The sequence below is a fragment of the Carettochelys insculpta genome, chromosome 3 (assembly GCF_033958435.1).
Source record: "Carettochelys insculpta isolate YL-2023 chromosome 3, ASM3395843v1, whole genome shotgun sequence".
Classification (NCBI taxonomy): domain Eukaryota; kingdom Metazoa; phylum Chordata; order Testudines; family Carettochelyidae; genus Carettochelys; species Carettochelys insculpta.
In genome coordinates this window covers 57634391-57655070 of record NC_134139.1, presented here as the reverse complement: position 1 = coordinate 57655070, position 20680 = coordinate 57634391, and the positions used below count along the sequence as shown (strand labels likewise).

The following is a 20680-nucleotide window of genomic DNA, read 5'->3' as shown; positions in this document are numbered from 1 at the left end:
TCTGGGGGGAGGAGGTGGGTGGGAAAGGTGAGCACTAAAATACACACCCTTGATTTCAGAAAAGCAGACTTCAACTCCCCGAGAGAATTGATGTGCAGGATCCTCTTGGAAGCTAATATGAAGGGGAAAGGAGTTCAGGAGAAATGGCAGTTTAAAGGAGTCTTATTGAAGGCACAGGAACAAACTATCCTGCTGCACAGTAAGAAAAGCAAAAATGGTAGGCAACTGGATTGGCTTACCAGGGAAATCTTTGGTGAGATCAAACTCAAAGGCTGCATATAAGAAATGGAAACTTGGACAGATGACTAAGGATGAGTATAAATATATGGCTGGATAATGCCGAGGAGTAATCAGGAAAGCGAAAGCACAATTGGAATTGCAGCTAGCAAGGGATGTAAAGGGCAACAAGAAGGGATTTTAAAGACATGTTAACAATAAGAGGGTTATCAGGGAGGGTGTGAGGCAATTAGTGGATGAGGGAGGTGACTTGGCGACAGAAGATGTGGGAAAGGATGAAGTACTCAATGCCTTTTTTTTGTCTCAATCTTCATGGACAAGGTCAGCTCTCAGACTATGTACAGCACTAAACAATGCAGTATGAGAAAAAGGTGGGCAGCCCTTAGTGGGGAAAGAACAGGTTAAGAGCTATTTAGACAAGCAGGTGCACAGATTTAATACGTCCAAGGGTACTGAGGGAATTAGCACATGTCATTGCAGAGCCTTTTGCTAGTACCTTTGAAAACTCGTGGAGATTGGGAAAGGTCTGGGATGATTGGGGGGAAAAGGCAAATGCTGTGCCCATCTTTAAAAAAGGGAAAGAAGAACAATTCAGAGAACTATAGGCCAGTCAGTCTTCCCTCAGTCCTTGGGAAAAATCATGGAGGTTATGCTCAAGGAATCAATTCTGAAGCACTTGGAACAGGGGAAAGTGATCAAGAGCAGTCAACATGGATTCACCAAAGGCAAGTCATACCTGATCAATCTGATTAGCTTCTATGATGAGGTAACTGGCTCTGTGGATGTGGGGAAGTCAATGAACGTGATACACCTCAACTTTAGCAAAGCTTTTGGTACAGTCTCCCACAACATTCTTGCCCATAAGTTAAGGAAGTCTGGATTAGATACATGGACTGTAAAATGGATAGAAAGCTGGCTAGATGATCAGACCAACAGGTAGTAATCAATGACTCAATGTCTGGCTGGCAGTCTGCTTCTAGTGGCATGTCCCAAAGATTGGTTCTAGGGCCTGTATTGGTCAACATCTTTATTGACCTGGATGACAGGATGGATTGCTCCTTCAGCAAATTTGCAGACAACACTAAGCTATGGGGAGAATAAATACATTGGAGGGTAAGGATAGGACTCAGTGACCTAGATAAATTGGAGGATTGGACCAGAAGAAAACTGAAGTTCAACAAGGACAAGGATTGAGTCCTACACTTGGGACAGAATAATCCCAAGCATTGTTACAGGCTGGGGACTGACCGGCTAAGTAGCAGTGCCACAGAAAAGAATGTGGGGTTTACAGTGGATGAGAGGCTGCATATGAGTCAATAGTGTGCCCTTGTAGCCAAGAAGGCTGACAGCATGGTCGGGTGCATTCACAGAAGCATTTCCAGCAGACCTGTAGAAGTTGTTATTCCCCTCTACTTGGCACTGGTGAGGCCCCATCTGGAGTACTGAATACAGTTCTGGGGCCTCAGTATAGAAAGGATGTGGATGCATAGAAGTGAGTTCAGTGGAGGTCAGTGAAAATGATTGGGGGGGGGTGGAGCACATGACCTATGAGGAGAGACTGAGGGATTTGGGTTTATTTAGTTCACAGAAGAGCAGTGTGGGGGCAATTTGATAGCAGCCTTCAAGCCCCTGAAGAGTGGCTCTAAAGAGGACAGAGTGGCTGTTTTCAGTAGTGATGGGTGGCAGAACGAAAGAGCAATGGTCTTAAGTTACAGGCAGGAAGGTGTAGGTTGGATATTAGCTATTAACTATTTCTCCAGGAAAGTGGTGAAGCACTGGAATGCATTACCTAGCCAGGTGGTGGAATCTCCATCCCTAGAGGTTTTTAAATTGACAAAGTCTTGGGTTGGCTGATTTAGATGGGGTTGATCCTGCTTTGGGCAGAGGGCTGGACTAGATGACCTCCTAAGGCCCCTTCCAGCCCTGGGATTCTAGGATTCAAAGTTACATGGGCACATGTGGACAAGAATGGTGCCCTGTTTGGCATCCTCATTCTTGGACCTACTGGCCACCTTTACTGCAGCAGAGCATGAGTTCTAAAATTGCCCTGGTTTATACCCCAGTTTCATTTTGCTCCCCACACTCCTGGCTTCCCTGTGCATTAAGAAGAATTAAAGTCTGCAGAGCAGTGTTGCCTCTCATTGTTTCCATCCGTGCACACAAGCAATTTTGTTACGTGCACTGAAGTACATGTGGGCATGCATCACTGAGAGCAACACATGGTGGGTGGCTGTAGATGCTCTGCTAATCAGCTGGGCAGCAATCGAATCCCTCCTGGGCAGACACTCATTCACTCAGCTTACAGGGAACACTGCTGCAAAGCCTTGCAAACTAATGTACGTTTTCATGTGTGTGATGTGAAGAGCGAGGTGGTGGGGTGTCAAGTGACCAATATTGAGTGAGTTGCAGGAAGGCAGAAGCAACATGGTTGCACAAAATCCCAGAAGACCTGGTGATACAATCAAAGCTGAATCCCCTTACATGCTATGTAGGTTCTCTGAAAACCGCATGCCAGCGTCGCTGGTTAGTACTCAGTCCCGCCAACCCCTTCTAATGAAGGAAAAACCCTACATCAGAAGTAACTGGATTTTTTCATTCAGTATGGTACACATGTGTTCCTTGGCTCCATTAATGGCCAAGAGACAGGTCTGGCTTTAATCACAACACATCATCACAGTAACGTATTGTAATTTGAGAAAAAACAATGTAATTGTTACACACTTGTGTACCATATGTAAGCTAGCAAAATGAGTCAGCAGAAGAAAGAGTGGCTGCAGTCAGCAGACCTGCTGATGGGCCATGCAAAGGGGACAACTGCCTCAGGACCTGGCAATTCAAAAGGGCTTGGGGCTCCCAGCTGCTGCCACTGCAGCAGTGGTGGTTGGCAGAGCCCTGCCCTTTAAGACCCCACCAGGGCCCTGTACAGCAGGCTCAGGGCAGCACTGAGAGCCACCTGTGGGATGCTAGCTGCAGCCCTACCACTTCTGCTGGAGGCTCTGACCCTTCTGGGAGCCTGAAGCCACCTTCTTTTGGCTCCCATGGCAGTCAATGTCTTTTTCCTCAAGGGAAGCAAGCAAGAAATTCAGACAGGAAAAACTCCCTGGAGTTGAGCCCTTTTTTCTCGAAGGCTTCCTTTGTCAAAAGCCAGGATGGAGTTTTTACCCCTTCTTCACCAGGGTCCAGGCCATGCCCCTGTAGTCTGACCCAGTAGAAATGTTTGAAATGAAGTGAATTAAAACAAGGTTCTTGGGGCTCCATTCAGTTCAATGTGAAACCACCTCAGCTACAGTTACACTTCAGCGAGCTGTCAACAGAAGCCACTTTTGGAAGCAGTATCCCCAGAAATTCTGGCAGAATGCAGCCACACGCAAAAGCCAACTGGAGGAGTGCTCCATTCTGTCGACAGAGCGGCTGGACCTCCTGGCTGCTCTCTTGACATAACAAGCCGAATCTGTTAATAAAAGGCACTTTTCCTCATCTGGGAGAGGCAAAAGGTTGTTGGCAGGAGTGCCGACTTTTGTCAACATACTGTCAACAGACTTGCTGGTGTAACTGTAGCCCTTAAGTTTACTACAAGTCACAGAATAAGATGAGGTCACTAGTAGGCCAGATCTGGCAGGTAGGCTACAATATCTGTCACAGGGTCCCCATTTCAAGTGAGCTTTTCTAGGTGGCTTTGTTGACAGAGTGTTGTCAGAGAGCACCAGGAGAACCTGACAGCACAATGTCTGAGGTGGCCTCTTGCTAGGCAGGAAGCACAAAGGCCAGACAGAGGAAAGTTTGCAATACTGCTGCCTGTGATGGGCCTGTTTTATGGGTAAAGAGGACTTAGATCAAGGAACCCGTGCATGTTGCATAAACAGAGCAGGGCAAAGAATTATTATTTGGTTCTCTGGTAGCTCTGGAAAAATTAATGAAAAAAAATTTGGTTTGGGTCAAACTGAACTGGAATTTTTGGTAAATTAAAATAAGCCTGTTTCAGGGCTGGTGCAGAGCAGGGCTTCTGAACCTGGATGCCCCACATTTTAACTGAGAGCTCAAACAACTGAGCTCAAGGCTATTAGGCTGGGAGTGGGCCATAGTGGAATGGCACCAGTCTCCCATACATTTAATGGAAATGTCATATGGAATATGAATAGGCATAATTGAACATGCTTTATGCAAAATGTGGCATGTAATTGGTCATTGAAAATCTTGTAATTCACTGAATGCATATTTGTGTGCATGTATGATTCTAGTAAGTGAATTTAATAAATATGAGGTATAAACCTAATTTTTTATATCTATCTATCTATCTATAGATATAGATATAGATATAGATATAATGCACTAGTGAAGGCCATTAGCAGTACTCAATGAACTTAATGGCCTGGTGCACAAGACAATCTGAATAGTCTTGTTTTTCCTGTAAGTCTGGACTATGGTTGGTCCTACAAAGACATGTAACCATGCCACCTGGTGGTGGAGTCCACCTTGAATTTTATAATTTTCCACAGAGGTGGGGAGGCTTGAACAAAGACTTCCTGCCCTGGGGAACTTCTATACAAGGAAAGGGAAGTAAACAATGATTATCTTCAGATGGCTTTAGAGACTGCCCCACACCTAAAGAGGATACATGAAGAGACCAGGAACAAAGGAACTCTGACAGGATTGGAGAGGAGCTGCTGGACCCAGGTCAGGAAGAGCAGCTCTGGTTTAAAAAAAGACTTCACTTGAAACAAGAACTAGCTGAGAAATTGTGACTTGCAACAACTTCCCTTAGTGTGTTAAGCTTAGCTGGCATGTTTTATCTTAGTAACTTACTTTGATCTGTCTGTCATCACTTGCAACCACTTAAATCCTACTTTTTATACTTAATAAAATCACTTTTGTTTGTTAAACCCAGTACAAACAATTGTCCTCAGGGGTGGGTGGTAACAGCTGTGCTTATCTTTCATTGATAAAGGGAATAACTTATGAGCTTACTCTGTGTAAAACTTTTATGCAGACAGATTTATCTGGAGTTTTGATCCCATTGGGGCTGTACTCCTGGGAGTTGTCAAGTCCCTGTAATTGAGTCCTCCCAGTGTCTGTTACTCTTCTGTGGGCTGTAGCTTCAACTCTGTGCTTTGCTGCAGGATGGCTTAGGAAGACAGGATGACAGGGTGCCCCAGAGGGCAGTCAGACAGGCTCAGCTGTATGATCAGCCCTTTAAGTGACAGTCTCCAAGGGATCACTGTGACCCAACTCATCCCAGTGCCGCTTCTTTCTCAGGCTGTTTTATGAATGGACGAAACCAGCCATGTAAAGTCTAATCAGTTTCAGCCAACAGGAATTGTCTTTTGCATGAAACAAACTCTTCTGCAGGAAAAAAATGTGCAGCTCTATTCATAAGCATTAATAACCGCCAATACGCATTTAAGAGGAGCTCTGACTTCAGTAGGATCATTCACGGCCTTAAGCATTGGTAAGAGCAAGGCTTTAATCATTTCCAAATCACTTTCGTTATGATACTGCTACAGCCAGGATAGCATAGAACACCCTAATTTTTAACGTTTTGTGTTATAAGGAGAGGCAGTATTTCTTAAAATATGAACTCTGCCTCATGGCTCAGCACCAGCCAATCCTTTCTTTGCACTAGTGTCTCAAACCAGCTGTGTTTGGGAATGAAAATGGCTTAGATAAGTTTGCAAATAACAATATGAGCAGAAAAGCTACTACAGGCCAACAAATGACATGGAAATGATGGGGAATTAATATGAACTATTATTTGTAAGCTCCTCAGAGCAGTGGGCATGTCTTCCTTCAGTCCTAGAGCTAACAGGGCCATGCTCATCACTGGGAATTGTGGAAACAGCCCATGAAAGAAAGAAATACTCATAATATTTGTCATATTTTGAACCAACTAACTTGGCTCTGGACAGTGGACATTGTGAAACATTAAAAAATGGCTCTTTACCACTGAGCATTCCAGTAAAAACAGATGCTGACAGGAGAATTTAAGGTGAGCATGTACGCTGCAATTGGATTTCAGGATTAGCAACGAAAAACAAAGCCTGTAAATGCTAAGTTTGGGTCATCAATCACTAGAATTTTCTGAGGGAAAAATGTTTGCAAAATTTCATTTTTGGCAGATGGATTTTTGATTAAAACATTGCATCAGAATGTTTTACTAGTTAAGTAGCCTATCAGAAAAGGTTACAGAGCTCTGTCTCTACTTCTAGCTGGTCAAAAGGATTGACATGTTGGTTGGCTCTAACCTCTAGTTCCTTCAGGTCCACAGGGGGCGGTATGGAGAAATGCACTGGGCCTGTGGTGTACCATGCTCTCAGAGAGCTTTAGCCTCTCAGGCTGCCGGTGACATTAAAAAATTTTTAAAATATACTGAAAGTGGTCATACATAAAGGACTTTTGTTTAAGTCCTGCATGGAGTGATTTCCAAGAGGCCATAAACAAACTAATGACTCACTTTCATACTAATTTCCCTCACGAAAAATAAATTTTATCTTCCCATCTCAGTGTGTAATAGTAACTGAACTGGTCCGTAGGAAACACATTTGGTAAAAACTTAAAGCTGGGCTCAAGTTGCAAGTGTTCGCTTCTGAACTGGATCCAGGTTTGTTCTTCTATAAAGCTTGGAGTTGCGTGAAGCCAAGTTTGCCATGCATCCCAATTACAGAGGAAAACCTACAACAAAAAGTTCAGATCAGGAGTCACATCCTGGGTTTCCCAATTTCCATTTTTGTGTTGATTCAGGCTCGAAAATAGGAAAATGCTACCTCTCAGCCTTGTAGTACATGTTGCTATGAGTTGCACTAATACAGCATGCCCAGCAGGTGGTAATATTTGTTAAACTTTTAACAGTGTCCCTGAACAGTGCTAAACTGCACCTGTTACTAAACAATCACTTGTTAAAGAGTATAGGGAAATATTTGTTCTAGTTTGTTCAAATTTCAACTCACTCTATGGACTAATCGATTGCTTGACTGTGCAGTGAAAGTACTGCACATTGAAGCAAGTCATTTTCTCTAGTGTCTTTTAACAATGCAGTGCGATTGATGCAATTGCCTCAGTGTAAATGAGGGTTTTTGTTGAAAGTTTAGAAACCATGAAAACCCTTGAGGCAGCTGTAAAGTGTAGATGAGGGCTCTCTCAAACTGTTGGCTCCTTTTTCTTTGGTCTTCCATTTGGTTTTAACTTCCCTTTGCTCTGATTTTCACTTAATGTTTTGGCATTTATACTTTACACTTGTTTGGAAACCGAGGAGCTGATGTGAAAGATCCAGCTGGTGGGACAGAGTTCCCTCCTAACACCCACTAAGTTTTAATTAGGGTAAGGTCTGCCTGTACACATGCAACAAGGTTTCATGTGTACTTAAGCCATGTGCAAAAAAAGAGTCCCTAACTGTTCCATGTGAACATTTCTCTTGGTCCATCCATGCAGACAGCTACGGTTTTGATTTGGTAGCATTTGTCCCTGCTCTAAGTGCTCATGCAAGGTGGGCAAAGGAAGGGAGGTATGCATAAGTGCTTAAAGTTCACCAGCACATGACTGCAACTTTGAACAGCTGAGGATCTGTACCATGCTGAGCTGTAAAAAGTGTTGGCAAATATACTAGGACCCCCACACAAGCATTTGGCTCTACTTTTCTTGTTGCAAGAGATGTGAGGAAGTAAAAGGACCCAAAGAGACTCACTCTTTTTTTTTTTAAATAACTGCAGTTAAATTGGGGCATGTGTTACAGAATCATCTCAGAAGCTCTTTCCACACTTCTTAGCTTTGTGCACAGTGTATAACAAATGAATGTCTAGAGTTGGTTTTATACGTATGTACATGGCAGGGAAGGAAAAATGTATGTGCTAAGTCAATAACAAAAATACTCAGGGAGTTTAAATCTCATATCTCAACTATTTCTTCTGTCCTATCACCAGCTGTGAATTTTGATAGCATGTTTTTAAAGATTCTAATAGCCTAAAATGATTTCTTCCTCCAAGGTTGTTTCTTAGAAGATTGTGAATGCACGCAAAGCTAGTCACTTAGAGGACAGCAAAGTGTTCTATAGATTTCCCTTCCCCATTGTCTTGGGCGTAGTGTACATGATCATTTTTAAGGCAAGCCAGTAAAAGAGTGCCATCCAGTAAATATTATAGAAGTACAAACTTTATAAAAATACAATTGCTTTTTATTTGATTTCTATCTTACAAATATCATTTTTCTTCACCCTCCTTCCAAGTACATTTAAGATAACATGACTGAGTGACGAACAAATATCATCCACTGATTAAGGAACAATCCTGGGAACCAGTTTCATAGATTTCAAGCCAGGTGGAGCTATTATGATCTGCTAACCTGTCTTCCTGAATAATACAGAGCAGCAACCCTCACCCAGTAATTTCTTAATCAAGTTCCAAACAAGATTTTTTTTAGTTGACTATTGCTGAGTACAACTCAAGAACCTGATATCAGCTGTGTATGGCTACGTCTACACATGAAGCCTACATCGAAATAGCTTATTTCGATGTAGAGACATCGAAATAGGCTATTTCGATGAATAATGTCTACACGTCCTCCAGGGCTGGCAATGTCGATGTTCAACTTCGACGTCGCGCAACCCAACATCGAAATAGGTGCAGCGAGCGAATGTCTACATGCCAAAGTAGCACACATTGAAATAGGGATGCCAGGCACAGCTGCAGACAGGGTCACAGGGCGGACTAGCGCTTCCGGGGCAACAGCTAGCCGCTCCCTTAAAGGGCCCCTCCCAGACACACTCAGCCTGCACAGCACGCGGTCTGAGGAGCCATAGGCACACAGACCCCGGGCGCTGAAGTCATGGACTCCCAGCAGCAGCAGCAGCAGCAGCAGCAGCAGCAGCCAGAGGTCCACCCAGCCCTCCCGGCAGGAGCAGGACTTGCCCTGCTCCATGCCATGAGGGAGGCAGCTGAGCACCTCCTTGCTACACCGGAGGAGGAGCTGCCCCCAGGGCAGCAGGGCTCAACCCCCAACCCTGCAGCACCCTGCCCCCACCCCCACCTCACACGCCGATGGCTGTGGAGCTACCCCACCAGCACCGACTGGTGGGAGCGGCTGGTGCTTGGGGAGTGGGACGAGGACCGCTGGCTCAGGAACTTCAGAATGAGCCGGCAGACATTTATGGAGCTGTGCCAGTGGCTCACCCCCGCACTCAGGCACCAGGACACTGCCATGCGGCGTGCCCTCACAGTGGAGAAACGGGTCGGCATCGCTGTCTGGAAGCTGGCCACTCCCGACAGCTACCGATCCGTGGGACAGCAGTTTGGTGTTGGCAAGGCCACCGTCGGGGCTGTCCTCATGGAGGTAAGAGAACCCACAGGGGGAGGGCAGGGCAGGGGAGGGGGGCCCAGGCAGAGGAGGGCAGGGGAGGGGAGGGGAGGCCAGGGCAGGGCAGAGGAGGGGAGGGGAGGGCGGGGGAGGCCAGGGCAGGGCAGGGGAGGGCAGGGCAGGGCCACGCACACCCTGCTCACCCCTCATTGGTGCTGTCCCATGTGCTTTCTCTGCAGGTTGTGCGTGCCATCAACGCCATGCTCCTGCACAGGCTCGTGAGGCTGGGGGACCCAGATGCCACCATCGCGGCCTTTGCCACCCTGGGCTTCCCCAACTGCTTCAGGGCTCTGGATGGGACTCACATCCCCATCCGCGCCCCGCATCACAGTGGAGGACGATACCTGAATCGCAAGGGCTACCATTCTGTGGTCCTCCAGGCCTTGGTGGGCAGCCGGGGATGTTTCCAGGACATTTATGTGGGCTGGCCTGGCAGGACCCACGACACCCAGGTTTTCCAGAACTCGGGCCTGTGCCGCCGGCTGGAGGCGGGGACCTACATCCCCCAGCGGGAGATCCCTCTGGGGGACACCACCATGCCCCTCTGTGTCATCACAGATGTGGCATACCCCCTCTGGCCCTGGCTCATGCACCCGTACACGGGCCATCTCTCCGCTAGCCAAGAGTGCTTCAACGAGCGCCTGAACCACGCGCGCCAAGTGGTGGAGCGCTCATTTGGCCGCCTGAAAGGACGCTGGAGATGTCTCCTGACCCGCCTGGATGCGGGCCCCAACAACATCCCCCTGATTGTGGGTGCCTGCTGCGCCCTGCACAATTTGGTGGAGAGCAAGGGGGAGGCCTTTTTCCAGGGCTGGGCTGTGGAGGCTGGCAGGGCCGATGTGCAGCCACCCGCTGCCCCCAGTCGGCAGGTGGACCCCGAAGGGACCCGGGTCCTGGAGGCCCTGCAGGCCCACTTCGATGATGAGGCCGCAGGGTGAACTCTGCCAGGCCCCCCACTGCCCGCCCCTTCCTCCACAACACTCCTGCCCCAACGCCCACACCATGGAGCACCCAACCGCACCCCCCTCCCACTTTTCTTGGACAAATAACAGCACGCATTTGTGGCTGAACTTAAACTGCTTTTTCTTTGAGAACTTTTTTTTTTAACTATAAATATATAAAACAAGAACAAACTATATACAACATGTGGAACCAAAGTAATATGTACAAATAAAACAATAGTAAGAAAAAAGTGTCCTCATTAATAAAAAGAAAACCAGGGAGGATAAAGGGGAGAACTATTTACATGGGGGGGGATGGGGCAAACGGGGGGGCACAAAATAATAACTTCAAACTATATACAAGGGCGGGGGGCACGTCCCGGGCCCCTCGCCCCTAAAGTCCAGCACTGGGCGTGGGCGGCCGGGAGCCTCGCCGCAGCCGCAGCCCTGTCCGGGTCTGGCTGGGGGCGGGCCGGACCGGAAGATATGCCCGGCGAGTCTCAGCTGGCTCCAGGGGTCCCTCGGTGCTCCGGCCCTCAGCGGTGGGTGGTGGGGCGACAGCGGACGGGACGGCGACGGGCGGAGCAGCTGGTGGTGCGGCTGGTGGAGCAGGCACATCGGGCGCTGCGGCGGCCAGCGCGGCATGGGGGGCCAGGTAGTCCACCAGGCGGTTGAAAGTCTCCATGTAGGCCCTCCATGCCTCTTGGCGCCAGGCCAGCGCCCGCTCCTGCAGCTGCAGGTGCTGCTCCGCGACCTCCAGCTGCCGACGGTGGATGGCCAGCAGCTGGGGGTCCGGCACCGTCGGCTGGTGGTGGCGCGGGGTCCGCCATCTAGCCCGCCGTGGGGCCGGTCGGTCCTCGGCCGAGGGGCTGGCCTGGAGCGATGGTCCCGGAGGGCTCTCCAGGACCACTGATGCCTCGCTGGCGCTCTCTTCCGGTCCTTCTGATGGTGCAGGTGCGGGACACAGGAGAGGAGGGGGGGAAGAAGAGTGGAGACAGGTGTTAGTGTGGGCCCCGAGCCGTGGCCTTTGTCCCCCCAGCCCTGTGCTGCAGGTTCCCCATCCCCGTCCCTGGGAGATGCTGCTGTGATGGATGGGGTTCAGGGGTCCCCCTGCCCTGCACCCCGTCCCCTGGTGGGAGCGACTCTCACTTCACTCCGCAGGGTCTGACAGCAGGAGAGGTTTCTTAGGCCACAGATGCCCAGTTTCTCCCAGGAGTGACAGCACCAGCTGTTGGAAGAGACAGTCCTTCCAACCCGTCCTGGGGAGAAGACCCCAAGGGGTGCCCCTCTGGGATGCAGCTTTCCCCCTCCTCAGGCTGGCTGCCTTCCAGCTCTCCCTTCCCCTAGCCTCTACCTGTGGCCCCCACCCTCCCTCCCCCAATTCCAAGCCAGCTCGGCTCCTCCCTCCTCTTTGTTCAGGGCAGAGGTGTCACCTGCCAGCTGTAGCCCCAGGATCATCCTTTGCCCCTGGGAGCTATTTGGCTCTTGTTGCTCATATGTAGCCTGAGTCTCCCTTTTGCACTCACCCCACTCCATCACATGCTGCTGCTGCTGCTGCAGGGTGTCCCACCCCCTCCTCCCGGGGGCCCCTCGAGGTTCCGCCCCCCCCCCCTGCCCCGGGGATGGGGCATGGCACTGCCGTGCGGGGTGGCAGGGGGCAGGGGCTGATGCACTGCTGTGAGGGACATGGCCCTGCTGTCCTTGGGGACATGGCCATGTGAGCATGTGGAGGGCCCTGGACACATATCTATTACCCCCCGCCCCTCAAGCCCAGGGGTGTACACCAGAGGGGGGTACATACCTGTCGGTCCACTCCCACGGTCTGGAGATCCCCGGGGGGTGGAGGCCCGGCTGCTGCTCCGGGATGGCAGGAGGAGGATCTGCAGCCCAGATTCTGCGGAGGAGGAGCCCCCCTCCTCCTCCTCCTCCTCCTCCTGCCGCGATGTCCCGGGGGTGGGCTCCGGGGCGGACTCCGGCTGCAGGGCCTGCTGGGGCTCATTGGCCGAAGTATCAAGGGTGGCCAGAGGGGAGGAGGTGTGCCGGGGGCCCAGGATGTCCCTGAGCTCCCTGTAAAAGGGGCAAGTGATGGGGGCGGCCCCAGATCGGCTGGCCGCATCCCGGGCCCGGGAGTAACCCTGCCACAGCTCCTTTACCTTACTGCTGACGTGATCAGGAGTGTGGGCAGGGTGACCCCGGGCAGCCAGGCCGTCGGCCAGCCGAGCGAACGCATCCGCGTTCCGCCTCTTGCTCCCCATTACCTGCAGCACCTCCTCCTCGCTCCAGAGCCCCAGCAGGTCCCGCAGCTCAGCCTCCGTCCAGGAGGGGCCCCGCTGCCGCTTGCCAGCCTGGCTGCCCACCTGGCTGGGCTGGCTGCCCTGGCTCCCCTTGGGGGGGGTCCCCTGGGGACACTGGGGGTGCTGCCGGGCAGCCATCGCAGCTGGGTGGGTGGCTGTGCTGGCTGAGGAACGTGCAGGCTGCCTGCGTGTCTGGGCTGCCGCCTGCACGTTCCCTCAGCTTCCTGCACAGGAAGGGAGGGGGAGGGGACCTTTAAGGGGCCGCTCCATGAGGCCACCATTGAGCTGAGGGGCTGGAGAGAGCGTCTCTCAACCCCTCAGCTGATGGCCGCCATGGAGGACCCCGCAATTTTGACGTTGCGGGACGCGCAACGACTACACAGTCCCTACTTCGACGTTGAACGTCGGAGTAGGGCGCTATTCCTATCCCCTCATGGGGTTAGCAACTTCGACGTCTCGCCGCCTAATGTCGAAGTTAACTTCGAAATAGTGCCCGACGCGTGTAGCCGTGACGGGCGCTATTTCGAAGTTAGTGCCACTACTTCGAAGTAGCGTGCACGTGTAGACACAGCTTATATGTCCTGTCTTAGTAGACATCCCATCATCATCCACCATCTTACTTTTAAAAGTTGGGGGATATTCACTACGATCTCTAGCTACAATTCTAGCTTAAAGCTTCTTGGATGTCCCTTTACACTATTGAAGGAAAAAGGGCGGATTTCTGGCCTCACTGAAATAATTTATGGAGTACCTCAATCTGTCTCTTCTGAAAAATAAAATGCTATTCAGACCCATAGCTCAAGGTGCTAAGCCATCAGTAAAAGGCAAGTCTCCTTAAACAAAATCCATAACACAGATCACATGGCCAAACTAGCCAAATAATTTTGACCCTAGTAATGTTTACTTCTTTCACTCATATGCAAATCTCTTTAATCTTTCCAACTCCTTGAGCCCACACATAATCCACAGCCACAAAAGTGAGAATTTAGCTGTGTATGTATACAGGACCAAGCTCTCTTCTCTTAGATGGCTGCATTTTGCTGATAACCCAAGACTCCTCCTCCAAGTGTGTTTTTAATTAGGTTCAGCTGGCCTTCCTTGGAGCCAGGCAGGTCAATTAATCATAGGTACAGTCTTCTGTCAGACTTTTCCCCTGATTCTCTAACCCTGTGAATGCCTTGAGACATCACTAATGGGGGACAGGATACTTATCAAAAAGCATATCAGCTATGCAGCTTCAGGTATTTAATAACTTTCCTAAAGAACTCAATAACATAACAAGCTACACCGTATCTCTATAAAGCAGTTGAAACATAGTTGTGTGTTTATAACACACAAGCTTAGTTCCCATGACCCCAGTCTCCCTCTAGTTCCAGTGACGGGGAGCAGCCAAATTAATCACATGTCAAGTTGCTCTTTCAGTTCCATTGAAGGGGGCTTGTGCTCCCGATGTTGAAGGATCTAAGTAGTTCCACCTCTTTTGAGCATGATATTTCTGAGTATTTGGCTGTGGCTCATTATGCAAATGCACCTAAAATGCCATGTCTGAGCCTATAGGTTTTAGGTGCTCATCTTCTAGGATTATATGTATTTAATGCATTGCCCTTGTAGGGATGACTGTGCCTCCATCGAGTGACTGGACCCAGTGAAACCTTACTTCAAATCAGAGGTTACTCAGGGCTAAATTTTCAAAGATATTTAGGCACCTAGAGATGTAGAGCTGTCGATGGATTTTTCAAAGGTCCTGAGCATGCTAGGCCCCAAACTTCGACTGATTCAATGGGGGCTTAGGTGATTTTTAAAGTCCCACTAAGCCCCTATGTGCATCTTTAGGCATTTAAACATATTTGGTAGTCTGGTACTCCATTCTGTAGCTCAAGTGGTGGGAACTCATGCTTTTGGGGTTGAAGACCTTGAACTTTCTGTGTCTGGAAATGTCATCGCTGATAAAAAATGTTAAATAGCATAAAGCCAAGAGCCAATCACCTCCATTAGACACATGCCCACTTGCTGATGATTGCCCAGTTGCAGGTGTAGTTTGAAACCCATCACTAGAATGGCTTTGTGGGAAGTCCAAAGGCCTTTCTTATACTGGAGGTCACCCAAGATGACCACAATGGTCCTTTCTGGTCTTGGAATTTATGACTGGCTATCTGTCTGTCCATGCAGTCATAGTCCATTATGTGTGGAATAAAGTCCACAGTTCATTACATATAAAGCTTAGCTATTGCTTTCTGGGCTAACATGGTTCTCTTTACCTTTGCTTTTGAAGATTATTTGCTTCAGCAGCAGAAGTGTTAGAGGGCTCACCAGCCAATCTTCTTTCTGCATACATATCAACTGTGCACTGAACAGAAGATTATAAATTGCTAAAAGAAATGTAAATGGCTATGAAAACAAATGTGGTCTCTGTGCCTCCTAAGGAACAGCCCCTGCTCAGGAATCTGGATCTGATGGGAGGAAAATACAGTCCCATGAGAAATGGACTCTAAGTTCTTGGAAGGTGATCTTGCAGGAGTGGGACTCTGATTTTAGGGAAGAAGATATTATAGCATGCCAGTTACTGTGCTGGGATCCCAGGAGATAACCCTACAACCCAAAGTGCTTTTGCAGGGGGCGGGTAGAACTGTGGACCAGATCCTCAGTGTTAGAATTTTGAAGAGGAAGGTGATTCAAACATTTTAGGGGGACAGGAAGGAAGCTCAATCTTGTGTCCTTAGCAGGAGCATCTGCCAGTTGTCTGCAAAGTGGTATGAGTGAGGAAACCCCTGGCTCATTGACCACAGTGTAGATATAGAATACCTCTCCTTTTGTGTGTTGGGTGATGGAAGGAACAAAGGCAGTCTGTTTCAGGGGGTGGGGGAAAGGAGAGAAATAACTGAGAGTGGGGAGGTGCAGGTAGTAGTTGCCATTGTTCTCTTGTGTACACCCCTCTGGCTCATGCTAAAACTGGGCCCTCCCATTCCCTTTGACAAATGTCCCATTTCTCCCCCTTGAAAATCTGGCTGCCCTATAAACAATGTCCCTGCCTAGCAGAATGGAGCCTGAGATGCTGAAGAAGACATTCCTACGGAACCTATGTAAATTTTCAGTATGATAATAACTACCTCCAAACACCAGGGATTCCATATGAACATTCTCTCCCAGTCCCCACAACTAACTTAGTTGTTCAAATCCAACCCCATACATTTGATGCTGCTTTGCCTCTTCCATCCTAGTTGTCTTCATTAAAGTGACTCTTGTCTAAAAATAAAAAAAAAGTAGGTGGGAAACACTCAATGAATCAATTTGTTGTCGTAGTTTATTGGGTTCTACCTATGTGGCAATCAATCAATGCCTTGCCCGTCCTTTTAATTTGTCATCTTCCAGTCAGGAAAGTCAGGGCTGTTAAGTGCTGATATGGTGCTAAGTAATTACCTGGAAACAATTGTTTGGGGTTGGAGTGAGAATAGTCTCATCGATATTCAGCAGAACCACTGCCAGAACAAAGAGAAGGGAGGAGAGAGGGAAAAAAATCAGCATGGAGAAACACAACCATGTTGTTCCTTTAATCTCCGATGAAGATGTCTTTAAAAGATCTCTTTCTATGCCCAGTGCTCCTTAAATAATTGGTATGGGGAATTCTCTTCTAGCCTTCTCATCCATGTACATAAATACATCTGCCCCACACGTGGCTGATTTTAGTTCTGTGAAATAGCTAGCAGTAGTAATAAAATTTCTTTGCATGATTCATTCAAACCACAAAAAAATCTTGACCAAAAAAGAGGGTAATTTTTACTGTAGGTATTTGCCAATGGAGAAACAGCAGGGTGACCATCCATCCTGTTTTGTTTCAGGTACGAGAAAAGGCGTCCTGATTTATTTTAACAAAAGGGCTGCATTGCCCTGGATTCAGGCTCCTGCTGAGCTTCCCTTCTCCCCCAAGTCCGTGCAGGTGCAGCTGCTGGATGGAGAGCATATATTCAACAGCCACATGTACAGGCCAGAGGGGGAGCCAGCAGGGGGCCCTGATATAGGGGAATGTTGGGGCATGGGGGCATGGCTGCTGCCCTGTTTCCAACTCTGCACAACTCAGAGAAGCTGCTCTGGTGGGGCTGCAGCCCTGTTCCTGACACCCCAAGGCATGGCTCAGCTATGGAGGTTCCCTGTGGGATTGCAGCTCCATTCCTGGCTCCCCACAGCTCAGGGAAACCAGGCGCTTCACCGGAAGGGCTGCAACCCTGTTCCTGGTGCTCAGAGGTGTGGGACAGCTGGGGAGGTGTCCCAGAAGGCAGCAGCCCCATTCCCAGCTCCCCACAGCTTGAGGTAGATGAGAGCTTCAATGCAGGCAACAGCCCCATTCCTGGCACCCCAAGGCATGGGGCAGCCGGGGAGGTCCCCCGCAGGGTGGCAACCCTGTTCTGGGGCCCAGAGGTGTGGGGCAGCTGGGCACTTGCTTGCCAGCCACAGTCGGGGAGCTGCCCTGCCCCCAGGGTGTCCCGTTTTTGGCAGAGGGAAATATGGTCACCCTAGGAAACAAAGGCGTGGCTGGGGAGAGGGACAACTTTAACCCAGGGAGAAGAGGATCGGTTCAAAAGCAAGGGAGGAAGAGTCAGGAACATAATGACTTGCAATACTATGTTTTAAATGCTAAGCTGTAAATAGTCCTTTCCATCTATATTTTCAACTGAACTCATGTTTTCCCCACACAACGAACAAAACATATATTCCCCTGGATTAATAGGAACTCACTTTAATATTTTGTATCTGATCTAAAGCACAAAATGACAGTTGCCCCCCTGCTGGACAGATTCCTCTACATTTGAAGGTGCAACACAACGAACTAAAGTCTCGGGAAAACAGCTCCTTTTATTGTCATAGCTCTTACCTGACACAAATCACAAACTGTTCTTCTGAGATAGCCCATTCCTTTTTTTCAGGCTGCAGAATTCAGAACAATTTAAAAGATCAGAGGAGATTTTGAGCGTTTATTCAAACCAAATCTCCCAATTCATGACTGTCAACCAGGCAAGATTTTGTCCACAAATAATGAGAATTAACATTTTGCACTTCGGTAGTGCTTGTTCTCGCCCACTTTTCAAATTTTAAATTGTTAAATCTCACAGCAGCGTGGGGAGCATCCATTTTAAGGATAAGGAAACTAAGAGATCAGCCCTTTGCTCTGACAGTTAGGCAATTCATTTTCGGGATGGTGAATTCAAGAGATTTCCTGAATATACAGACATGATGCACAGCTATTGTGGACGCACATTGTGATGAGGTGAGGCCAGGGGAGTGAGTACAAGAGAGAAAAGCGGGGCTGTGTTGAACTGGCAAACAGACAGAGTGGGAGCAGCTGGGTAAAGGCTGCCCTAAATCAATTGGAGCCAGCTAGTCCCACTCAAGACTGCCTTTAACAACCCTTGCCCAGGGGTTGTGAGGGGTGTGACTGAGGAGAGCATAGGAGGCGAGTGGAGAGAAGCAAAAGGAGCTTTTCCAAGGAACAGCAGAGGAGGGGAGGAGTTCTGAGCAGTGAGGGGCTGGGGTCCCTGTCCAAGTGGCCCTGAGATTCGAAGTGAAGCTGGAAAGAACTGATCGCCCGTAGGGAGCCGATCCAGGAGGGGGAAGATGAGGCTGCTGGGGATCATCTGGGGAAGTGGCCGAGGGAGAAAAGCTGTGGTCTCCAGAATGAGGGGAACCCTTACCCACCAGTAGCAGCCACATATGGTCCCTGGGCCAGAACCCAGAATGAGTGGGCAGGGCCTGGGTTTTCCCCCAACCACCATCCCCTTCCCCCTCCCAAGAAGGGCAACAGCATCCTTGCCATGGGGCCTGTGGACTAAATAGAAGCCCAGAGCCCAGGAACAAGGCCACCTTACTACAACATGTGTTATCAAGCTATAGATCTCAAACACAGCTGCACCTCTTCTTGTGATCTATGTGTGTGGGGCTTATTATCTATTTACTTCACTACTATGTAGTGGACTTCCACAGCTTACCTTATGTATTTGTTCAACTACTAAAACAAGCTTTTTAATCCTAAATTTCTTAATATTTCATGCTAATGTTGTTGGCATACAACTTAACATACAGTCTTTGACAAATAGTATTTTTCTAGGCATGTAGAACACAGAAAATTCACCAGAGGCAGCCCACTTAACCTGAAAATCAGAGATGTAAATACTTTCAATGTGCATTTCAATGCACGTATCTTTCCTGGGCCTTCCCACTGACCACGTCAATATTCACAATTCAGGGATATTGCTTAATGAGAAATAAATGACAAAATCATTTCATGTGCGGCACTACACACTTCAGCTTATCTTTACCTCCCAGTTACTGTTTTCAATGATCTGGCAAAGGATGTTGAATTAGCTCCAGCAGCACCTTGGGATGTCTGTGGTTGATGAAAACATTAGACTATGCTATCCAGTGTCCTCAGGCATGTCAGATCTCACTTTTGAGCTTCCATTTATAATGTTACACAAGAGGGTGCTCTCGATTAATACTGCAGTTTCCTTTGTGAAAGGTGAAGCCTTCTTCTTTCCTCACAGAGCAGATGACTCATGACCATTAGTATTTGGTAGAGGTAGCCTGTGTTTGAATGCAGGTACTAGTATTTACCAAATGAAAGTCAAGCCTGCACACTGTTGTGTATCCTTTTCTTGATGGTAACAAAAGCTATGTTGTGTGTGTGTGTGTGTGAGAGAGAGAGAGAGAGAGAGAGAGAGAGAGAGAGACTGAACACACACCAGTAAGCACTAAAGATAGGTGTGAACCAAAACTCTAGCTCTGAATGCTCTCCTCTCTGATGAAATTTGGAAATGGCTCCAAGCGCTTCTGTTGTTTCAGCCCAAGGGAAATTATGGCGCATTTTTGCAATAACACCAGTCGCAAGGCCCATACATGAAAGGTCTGAAACTGAAAATGATTGTAATCAGTGACTGGCCATTCTTTCCATATTGAGACTGATATTCATTAATGAAATGAATGATTATTGTGAGCACTGTTCCCAGCGGAGGTTTGCAGAATCCCGGGGTTAGGTAAGGTTCCCAGTCACATTGCCTATGACAAACTTCAAGCTCTTGGAGGATGTCACATCATGAGGTTCTCCAATATTTAGAGGCCACAAGATCTCATTAATGTAATGCTCATAAGGCTGGAACTTATAAATTAGAGGGCTCTACTTCTACAAATAGCAGCATCAGGGGAAAATAATAGCTAAATGTGCCCATTTTTACCAGAGACGTATTGAATGTACCTCACTGCAGCCACACCTCTGTATTCCTCCCACTGAGATCCAGCTGATTGGGAAGTTTGTCTCGTATTCCTCTGACTCCAGGCCTCTGCTGCAGCACTCACAATCTTTTTAGTCCATCACTTCTCAAAGAAAGTCTTCCTGCATTCATAATCTCTCTCCCTCTCTCCTTCTGCCTCCTGCACTTCAGCTGTTGTATCACATTCTCTGTCTACAAAACATTGGGAAACATATTTGCACACTTGACATAAAAAGCTGTATTTGTTTTTACAGCCAGCTCATTATGTGAAGATGAGGAATTGAATTATTCACTGGATGACTCAGACCTTGATGAATAAATTCAAACTTTTTTCTGTACCTCGAGGAGGAGGAGCAAAAAAAATCTAATAGGGCTTCACTGTCCTCTACCCCACTGTTGGGTGCATCCACAGGAGAAAGTGGAAGGCTGACTATCTCATGGGAAGCAGAACTTCCTAGAACCCGTTATTAAGTGATTGTACATGGCACTGCTTGTGTTGAGTCCAGTGTTCCCTATAACCTAAGTGCTTGGACGGCTGCGAGGAGAGATTCAAATGCTGCCCAGTAGATTAGCAGAGTGCCTGTAGCATCCACAGCTGGCAGCATGTGTTTCT

General features: G+C 48.3%; 1 protein-coding gene across 8 annotated transcripts in view; it reads right to left on the bottom strand.

Moving 5' to 3' along the window:
• Positions 1-20680, bottom strand: part of LOC142011080 (uncharacterized) — a 158819-nt gene that overhangs the window by 11898 nt on the left and 126241 nt on the right. For 4 of the 8 annotated variants that reach the window (XR_012644960.1, XR_012644959.1, XR_012644962.1 and 1 more), the window contains 3 exons: positions 20052-20259; positions 15070-15158; positions 10675-11459 (listed from right to left, as the gene is read on the bottom strand). Coding sequence is in view for 1 of the 8 variants with exons in the window: in XM_074989928.1 (XP_074846029.1) it covers positions 10912-11459; positions 15070-15158; positions 15999-16054; positions 17679-17717 (732 nt within the window). In the remaining 7 variants the exon portion in view is untranslated. Of the gene's footprint in view, positions 1-10674; positions 11460-15069; positions 15159-15998; positions 16055-16375; positions 17732-20051; positions 20260-20680 lie in introns of those variants that run through there. The other 4 variants (XM_074989928.1, XR_012644964.1, XR_012644966.1 and 1 more) reach the window with 4 other exon arrangements.